The sequence below is a fragment of the Anolis sagrei genome, chromosome 1 (assembly GCF_037176765.1).
Source record: "Anolis sagrei isolate rAnoSag1 chromosome 1, rAnoSag1.mat, whole genome shotgun sequence".
NCBI classification, from domain to species: Eukaryota; Metazoa; Chordata; class Lepidosauria; order Squamata; family Dactyloidae; genus Anolis; species Anolis sagrei.
Window position 1 is genome coordinate 32,458,415 of NC_090021.1, and position 10,044 is coordinate 32,468,458.

Consider the following 10,044-nt stretch of genomic DNA (forward strand, 5'->3'; position numbering starts at 1 on the left):
GCACTATTAAACATTAAAACAATACCCATTTTCCAAAACCAGAAGTTTCTAGTTTTGTGAGGTGGCGTCTGGTTTCTGTCATTTTTGGTAGTTCTTATGGCCCACATAGGGCCCTAAGGGCAAAAAACTGGTTGCTGGACCTGTTAGAGGTCTTGTTTAACAGCAGCAACAAAAAAACAAACATTTTCCCTAGTCCTTTTATTAGGCTTGGAATAAATATAAATAAATACGTGCTTGGAGGAAAAGGCAGATTTTTTTCTAGTGTGAAAGAGCTTCAAACCTCGGCTCTCCAGGTGTTTTGAACTTTAACCCTTTGTATCTGACTCAGTATTTTTTATGTTCCACAGATCTCAGCTACTTCTGTGCCCATGAGGAAGATTTGTACATATTTTGAGAGAAAATCACAGAAAAACTGAAGATAACCATCCTTCTCGATCAGTCCTCATGCTGTAACACACTTTGAAATATGATGAATATATTTTGCATCCCCCATGAAGAAACACAAGTGTCCTTGGATCTTAGTTAAAATGATTACTTCCTTGGTTGTGGTTTTGTTTTGTTTTGTTTTGTTTTGCTCACTCATTGCATTTAATTAGTTAGAAAGACTAACAAGAGATGCATTTGCATTAGATATAAAGAAATGAATACCTTTTTAAAATATGAGCTTTTTACAAAACTCAACAGAAAATCAATTTTAAAGCTATTTTTCTTTTTAATTTGAAAAGAAATTTTGCTGTATCCATTGGAATGGTGTTTATTTCAAACACAAAGCCAGCATCCCATCTATAAAAGGATTTATCAGAGAAGACATTGACTTTAATCTGTTTCCTTTTAAAAGAAGTGTTTATAGTTTGTACAACACAGTGTCCCTTTGTTGCAACACTGTAAAAGTGACCTTGTTTTCTTTCAAATATAAAGGTTTTTTTAAAAAACAGTGCAGTGAATTTTCCCATTCATTTCAAGACATGAGACAACATATGTTGTGTACCCGAGATGTATGTTATCTCTACTTTGAAGCATCACTTGAAGGACTGGCTAAGCCAGACCATGGCCATCCCACAGTTCAAAGAGGTGGGAAAGGAACACTAATATATTGGAACATGATGTACTCTGGGTGGAAGAATTTAGCTTAGTAATTATTTCACATGAGCTACTTTCCTTGCACAGTAGAAACCACTCAAGCTCCCAGTTTCCATTCTGGGGATCTGGGGTTATTTTCCAGCACTCAGGATTACAATTTTGTACAGATTCAGTGTGAGTTAATCACCCAAGTTGGCAGCAGGGAGGCAATTCACTTTGCAAATTCTTGTGTTTCTGCAGCAAGGCCTGAAAAGAGAATATGCAAGTACTTTTCCTTACAATTCTAACACAAAAATCTGGATTTTCAATCGGAAACGACGTCAAAATACTACTGAATTTTAAATTGTTCTTTGCTTGTATTGTCGAAGGCTTTCATGGCTGGAATCACTAAGTTCTTGTGGGGTTTTTTGGGCTATATGGCCATGTTCTAGAGGCATTTCTCCTGACGTTTCGCCTGCATCTATGGCAAGCATCCTCAGAGGTGAGGTTTGTTGGAACTGGGGAAAAAGGGATTTATATATCTGTGGAATGACCAGGGTGAGACAAAGGAGTTTTGGCAGTTGGGCTAGGTGTGAATATTTCAACTGACCACCTTGATTAGCATACAATGGGCTGACTGTGCCTGGAGCAAACTCTTCTTGAAAGGTAAATTGTTCTTTGCTTGTTCAATTCAAATAAGTCTTTGGCTTTAAGAGAACTCTACCTCATTCATTTAAATTCTTTTCTTTGTTGCTGTATAGGTTTTGTCATAGAAATGTCTTACTCTACTGATACAGTAGCAATGGTGCCAATAATTCTTGTACTGCTTTGATTCCCCTGCTAAACGTGGACTGGAATTAATACCAGTCTTGTACCAACAATTAAAAAAAAACAGCCACATATATAAAACCTAATGGGGAAACATCTCTATTTTGGGTTATAGACTCCATATGATTTTAAGCCTACTGAGCTTTTGGTCGCTTTCTGTTTTCTATCTCTCTCTGGGAAAGGAACTGAGCATCAAATCTACTCTTGCCAAAAATCTAAGATTATTAGTTCAGACAAAAAAGAGAAAGAAACCGAAACTTGGCACCAAATCCTCTCAGAATAAAACATTTTTCTGTCAATATAGCTCCTTGCTAGGAATGCTGTTCCACCACCAGGAAAGCCATCCCTTTGTGAGTGAAACCATCCATGGTTTCTCCCTGCATTTACATCTATTGCAACTTTGAAAAGTCTTGAAATTCTGGCTTCATGTTCCATTCTATGGTTTAGACTAGGCATGGGCAAATTTTGGGCCTCCAGATGTTTTGGATGTTTCCTTTTCCCCCTCCATTTAAGCAGCTAAGGGGGGAAAGGGCCTGAGGCTGTTAGGAATGGTGGGAGTTGGAGTCCAAAACACAGGGAGGGCCAGAGTTTGCCCATGCCTGGTTTAGACTGTTTGAAATGTTTTTGATGGAAGGTGCAAGCATGTCTTCATTGTGGCTTATCAGAGACCTCTGCAATAATTCTTCTTAACCACCTTTAGTCAACAAAAGCAAGAGAATAGAAAATAGGGCAGTCAGATGTCAAGGATGTTAACATTACAGTATTTTAATTAGATTTTGAAGGAAGATTTCCCTACTGGTTTTCCCATATCAAAGGTAGTTAAAATATATTTAATAGAAAAATAGTAGAACTTTCTAATTAAGAGGAAGTTTTAGTAAATGCAGTTTTTTCCATAAGTGAAAATTAATTCTTCAATTATATTAAGAATACAAGAGCCCCGTCCTCCTTTTCATCTGTCTTTAAACCTAATAAAAGAGTAACTCTTGTACATACAAAAACATTTTTGTGTTTTATTGCAAGTAGAAGGAGGGATTTAAGAAAGGAGTTTCAATTTAAAAAAAAGAAAAGTTGGTGGACAGCTAAAGTCTCCTCCCTTCGTTCACCTCTATATTTTAAAAAAGACTTGATTGTGCCTGTTTTCCCTTACAGGAAGTTGCCGTCAAGGTTTTAATACCTCTTTGCATGTAATGTATTTTGGGCCATTGCTCTTGTGCATTCAAGCAACTATTTTGACATTTAACTGTGCTTTCTGAATTTATGATTTTTTACTGGAACATTACGGGTTTTTAAAAACATTCCCAGTGCTGCAATGTATATGTTAATGTTATGAAAGTAATACAGTAGAGTTTTGCTTATCCAACATAAATCGGCTAGCAAAACTTTGGATGAGTGGAAATGTTTGCTAATAAGGGATTAAGGAAAAGCCAATTAAACGTCAAATTACATTATGATTTTACAAATTAAGCACCAAAACATGTTTTACAATAAATAAAAGAAAAATCAGTTTAAGACATGTTATACGTTATGTAGTAATTACTGTATTCCCCCTCGATGGACTGTCACCTTGTTGTGGTAAGGGGGCTTGCATGTTCCAACGACTGGAGTCATGCACTCCCAGGAGCAGCCCCGGGGGAGGTTCCAGACGAAGCATCGTCCGAAGACCCAAAGACCTCAATGGCAGAGCAGGCGGAGGATAACATGGTACATGTTACAACGGCTGTGAAGGCGGAAGAAGGCTGCAACAGATTGAGAAGCCACAGTCGTCGTGTTAAACTATGCCACCAGTGGAACTTCACTCTGTGTGGACTGTGTGTTGATCAGCTGTGCACTTTGCCTCCACACATTAAAAAAACTCACGCACAGGCATCTTCCAAGGGAAGATGCAGATCAAGAAGAGGGCTCCACAGTCACCTACGGATCCACCAGTACACTGATCGTGGAAGACTATCCTACTCAGGCAACGAGGGATCGCCTAAGGAATTATTGTATTGACAAATTTAGCACCAAAACGTAGCAATGCATTGAAACAGCAGTGGATCCAGGTGGGAAGCAGACTGCATTGGATAATACAGAACGTTGGATGAGCAAAGGTTGGATAAGAGAGACTCTACCACTGAAGGAGGACTCTTTGAGGCCTTCAGTTCAGACACTTGCTTTGTCAGTTGATTACATTTTGGAAGCAATTAAGAAATCAAGGCAGTAAATTGTAACTCAGTTATGCATTTGCTATGGCATAAGACAGTTTATTTATTTATTTATTTACTTCGCTTATATACCGCAATTCTCAGCCCAGGGGCGACTCATTGCGGTGTAAAACATAGAAAACAAGTGCAAAATACAAGACATAGTGTAAAATCATTATCACAAAAACATCCTCATCAAAAACATCAACATTAACATTTCTACAATAGCCATCCCGTGTCGTCTCATCGTCAAATCCACAATCCGATATCATTTCAATTGTTCCAATCCTATGGTCAGTTTACCAATCATTGCACTTCTTGATCAAATGCCTTCTTAAACAGCCAGGTCTTTCATTTCCTGCGGAATATCAACAGGGAGGGAGCTAGCCTGATGTCCACGGGAAGGGTGTTCCACAGCCGAGGAGCCACCACCGAGAAGGCCCTATCCCTCGTTCCCGCCAGCCACGCCTGTGACGCAGGCGGAATCGATAGCAGGGCCTCCCCGGAAGATCTCAAAGTCCTCGTGGGCTCATAGGCCGAGAGGCGGTCGGTTAGGTAACTTGGGCCGGAACCGTTTAGGGCTTTATAGGCCAATGCCAGTTGAGTTCTTCAGGATCCAGTAGACTGAAAATTTTTATATTTGTAGAATTTGACCTGTTCAGTTGAATGTCCATTGATTTGCCAGCAATGGAAGATGGGTGACTTTGGGCAAGTCATACTCTTTCTCAGCCTAAGAGGAAGACAGGCAAACCCCTTCTGAAATACATTTTGCCAAGATAACCCTGTCACTGGTTTGTCTTAGGACAATGATTCCCAACCAGAGGTTCCTAAGAACTAAAATATGGTCCGCGGCCTCACTGTTACTGCACCATTGCAATGAGAATGACTCGTCTCACAAAAACCTCTCTGTGCTGAGGCAACGGGGATGTCAAGAGGAGAGAGGGAAAGGCGCAACAACAAGCCTCCTGACTGCTGCTTCTCCTCTTCATCCCTTCCCGCTGAGCAGTGGCATTCCATGTGGTGCCTGGAAGCAGGAGCATCTTGGTGTCTTCGCTTTAGGCCTGTTCCTGGGGTTATTTGGGATGCTGACTCAGAAAATTGCATTGGATAGACCATATCAGCTCTAGATTAAACATAGTTTTCTGTGGGCGAGACACCAATGGCTGCATGGCATATGTTCTGTATCTGAAACTAGAACTGATGTGGTTTATCCAATGCAATTTTCTGAATCAGCACCCCCAAATAACCAAATCGAATCTAAAGTTGACCAAAAACTGATTCCTAACCCCTTTGGTACTAATGTTGGAGAGTGCTCCCTAGTAAAAAAAAAAAAAAAAAAGGTTGGGAACCATTGTGTTAAGGTCACCATCAGTAGGAAAAAACAGAAGTTTCTCAACAACATCAAAGGGATTAGAGCCACCTGGTAGTGGCTCCCTGTAAACTACAAATCCTAGAAATCTATTTGATATGATTACCATATTAGTTCAAGTTACATCACTGAAACTGTGTAGTATCAGTGGGCAAGAAGTCTACATGTATGGCCAGCATTTAAAGGATGTATTGAGTATTGCAAAGTAGGACACAAATGTCCTTCAAGTTGCTCAATTTAAACAGCTGGGAACCATAATAGTAATAATTTGTTTATACATAGCGAGGTAGTCAGTGGACCTGCCATACCTGGTAAGGGGGAAGATCCACTCTGAACATCAGTGCCATTTGACCTGAAGCTGCTCTGAGTTGAATGGGAGCCTTTCCATTGCAATAGCACAAGGAGCAGCATTATTCGCTCCACTGCAGTGAATCTATCTATGTTCATATGGCAAGAGTAAAGCAAAATATATGCAATAGGCCAGGCATGGGCAAACTTGGGACCTCCAAGTGTTTTGGACTCCAACTCCCACAATTCCTAACAGCTGGTAGGCTATTAGGAATTTCGGGAGTTTAAGTCCAAAACACCTGGAGGGCCCAAGTTTGCCTATGCCTGCAACAGGCCCTTGGTATCTGCTAGTTCCAGAACCCCTTTGGATACCAAAATCCATGGATGCTCAAGTCCCATTGCATGAAATGACAAAAGTACAATCATGTTCATATACAAAATGCAAAACCAAGGAGTTACTTTTGTGGGGAAAATTTTCAAGCCATGAATCCATGAATGCAGAATCCATGGATATGGGGAGCCAACTGTACACTATTATGGAAATGTTGATTTAGGCTGCATTGTCTGTTATCTGTAGATCACATGAAGGCCAGGAATTCCCTTTCTGCTGTTGTGTATGTGAATGTTTAACCAGAAATCCAGCAACACTGGTGCAATGTTGTCCACATATGCTTGCCTTCTCAAATGTTTTCCCTTATTTCTTGAGGCCTACTGTGATATAGGTGAAAGGCCTACATTGGCACTAAAGTTTGCTAAAGGAATTATGAGATATAGGCACACCTTGATTAACAAAGCCTCTGACAAAGAAATATCTCTTCAGAATGTTTTAATGCCTGCCTAGTTCCAGTCTGCTTACTTTGTCTTCTGTTTACTTGGAAGGTTGTTTTTTTTTTCAAGCAGAATCAGCATTTGGAGCTTGGGGAGGGAGGGCTGAAGGCACACAGCCTTTGGTTATGAGTTTAGACCAATGGGTCTGCAGTAAACAATGCAAGAAACCTTGAGGTCATAAATAAATTCTACTCTAGCTGATCCTACTACATGTGCTTGCCTACAACAGGCAAGCAAACTATAGCTACTTCCAAAACTCATCTCTCAGCTTGTGCAAACAACAAAACAGAGAGAATGGGGAAATGCAGGTAAGTTTGTCTCACCAGCTACTACCAGTATGTACCTGAAATGAAGAAAAACAGAAGCTAATGAAAGGGAAATAAAAGCTAATTTCTGGATGCATTATGTGAGAAGGCTTCAAACAGTTTCCAGAAAGTATCAGACCTGGCTGTTAAATTTCAGATATGTGTATTATTACTTTTGAGTAGAACATTTGCTGAAACATTAAACTGCTCTTCCTTTTGTTGATGCGCGAACCCATCTCTATTCTTTCTATATTATTTCTACCTTTAGTATATTTTTGTTAAATAGTTAATGTTCAGGACCAGGTCTACTTTGTTAATGGAAATGCATCTACACTGACTTTCTTCGACTTGTGCCAGACTCTCACTTACAAAGCCACTGATGGGTAAGGCTAGACTGTATAGATAAGGAGCAACACTGGATGCAATCCTCCGGTCTATTTCTGGCTCTCTTGGAGGCAAGGAACCGATTTGTGCGGTTGGCTTGGCCTGCTGTAAATCTCCCTATCTGTGCTGAATGCTATTCAGAGGCCAAGCTCATTCAAGGATTCTGAAAATGTGTAAACAACAACTACAAAAAAAAAAACTTTTCCTGAACTTCTAAAATTACCAATGATCTTTTAAATAGGAATTCTTCTCAACCACAGTTGTTTCAAATACCTTCTTACCCTTTTTTGGTTTTATGTTGTATTTCTACAGCATTTTAAAATCACTTTTACACATATTAGATATGCCAGGTCCCCGGCCACCAGTTGATCTCTCCAGTTGTAGCCATCTGTCGCTTGTCCCCAAGTGGAGGCCTCCCTCAATGTGAGAAAAATGAGTGCTAAATTAAAAAAAAAAATTGTGTGAGGTGGCCTCTCAGCTTTGGCGAATTTGTAAACATTGGGTAGGTGCAATAACTGGCTGTAGAAAACTAGATCAAGAATATGACACTTACTATGACGGATTTTAGAAGAGAATTGCTGGCCTCTCAACTCACTATAACATGTTCATATCCTTTTAAAAATAAGATGTCTAGAACAAACCTATTACTTCAGAGGAGCCGCAACCAATCCAGAACAAGGAGCAACAAATACTTTGATTTATATGGAAGTTATGCTATTCATGCAGGTCAAGTTGACAATTGCCTTTTTTGCTTAAGCAAAGTAACTCAATAAAATAAAAAGCAGTACTAGCATTCTGTCCATTTATATGCTGTATATAGTATTTGTTGAAGAAAATCTCATTGTCTGTCTCACGCACACATAAAAAAGTAAAAGGCAAAGGATTCCCCTTGACATTAAGTCTAGCCGAGTCTGGAGAGCCGAAGTTGTCCATAGACACCATAGACACTGTAGATCATGTGGCTGGCATGACTGGATGTAGCACCGTTACCTTCCCACAGAAGATCTATTGAGCTACTCACATTTGTATGTTTTCGAACTGCTAACTTGGCAAAAGCTCGAGCTCACCCTGTCCCATGGGAGCTCACCCTGTCCCATGGATTCAAACCGCTGACCTTTTGGTCAGCAAGTTCTGCAGCTCATAAGTAACCTGCTGCACCACCACAACCCCCCATGCACACATACAGGCCTAGAACTCTTATATAGGCTGTATTCACGTTTCCTTGGTTTGCTTGCCCCTCTGAAAATGTAAGTTACCACAATGCTAGAAATTTGGGACCTGAAGGAAAACTTCATTGGAGGACAGAAATCTTATTTGGCAGGCAATGTCCTCATTTCGCCTCTTGCCTCAGCCCATAGCAACTCTCCTGATAAAGTGGGCCAAGTATGTCGGTTTGACTTAATTGGGAAAAAAGCAGGATATATAATTATTTTGATCATTACCATTGTCCCTACTATGGAGTGTATTCGTAACAAATCAGTTTTTGCAACACTTGGCTTTCCACATTTGGAGATTTAACTTTTGTAGATTTGATTATTCACAGATTTGATAAATATATTATCCAAAGGAATTTGGGTCCTCCAGCATGACTCTATGGCCAAGAATGACCTAGACATTCCTAGAGATGTGTTCTCTCAAGTAAACAAAAATAGTGATTTTTGTTGGGTGAGTGAGCTTATTAACAAAAGACCTTCCTCATAAATGTGCAGCAGAGTAACTTATTAGTAGCAGCGTGATCAGTAGCCCAAAGGGATAATAATAACAAAAACACCCAGAACATTGTTATCTCTTCCTTAGGAGGCTTTTCTTTATAGCAAAATAATATGGTTGCACTATTTACAAGAACAAGGTTTCCATGACACAAATAAAGTTCAACCTTCACACTGGAGTTTCACACATGAGGCCTTCTCATACTGAGGCTTACTTCACACTGTGAGGCCTTCTCTCACAGACTAAGGCAGTGGATCTCAACCTGTGGGTACCCAGCAGCTCCATGTAGATACCAAACAACATGGGGACAGTTCTGAACCCTGTGGGATTCCACAAGACAAAGGTTGTGGGGTCGAACAGGTGTCTCCCAATAACACCTTTTGGGACCGTCCCTTCAGGAAGGACTGGAATCACTGCAAAACAGTACCTCCAAGTCCCATGCCTGTGAGGTATCCCAGAAGGCTTCCATGATCAACGGTATCGAAGGCCACTGAGAGGTCCAGCAGAGCCAACAGGGACACACTCTCCCTCCCCCTGTCTAGTTCCCAGAATAGATCATCTACTTTGTATGCACACTACACACGCTTTGGAAACTATATGTGAATAATCTCAGTGAAATGCGAAGAAAATGCCCATCAAACTGTTAAATGCAACTCCATGGAATACCCCAAATTGTAGGACTCATGAACAATCGTTTCTGCAAGATCAATTGAAGTATTTCATTGTTGCAAAAATTGTAATTCTTTATGATTTGCAGCACTCATCTCCTCTTCAAAGCACACTTTAAAGCTATGAGAAGAATGCAAGAAGTTCCATATCTGAGGCATAAGGAACGAATTGTGTGGCCAGTTAACTCCTTGCTCCCACCTTAAAGAGGCTGCTCTTATCTTAAGCTGTCTCGCTCGCTAACGCATTTCCTGCCTGTTGCCAGGCAACCATCTTTCTGTATTTCTGTACTGTGGAGAACAAACGTTATGCAACCTCTTCAGTTCTGCTTTTCTTATTAGGAGAATATGCACCTTGGCTAAAAATGGAATGTTTTCTTCCCTTCAGGCAACCTCGGACAAATTCATCCCAGGGTTATTTTTAA

At 40.3% G+C, this 10,044-nt stretch overlaps 1 protein-coding gene across 1 annotated transcript in view; it reads left to right on the forward strand.

Moving 5' to 3' along the window:
• The window catches only part of DTL (denticleless E3 ubiquitin protein ligase homolog), a 37,291-nt gene extending 35,880 nt beyond the window's left edge, over positions 1-1,411 (forward strand). Inside the window, exon 15 of the mRNA XM_060754313.2 lies at positions 348-1,411. Coding sequence (XP_060610296.2) covers positions 348-416 — 69 coding nt within the window. The 3' untranslated portion in view covers positions 417-1,411. The remainder of the gene's footprint in view (positions 1-347) is intronic.
• The last annotated feature ends 8,633 nt before the right edge of the window (positions 1,412-10,044 follow it).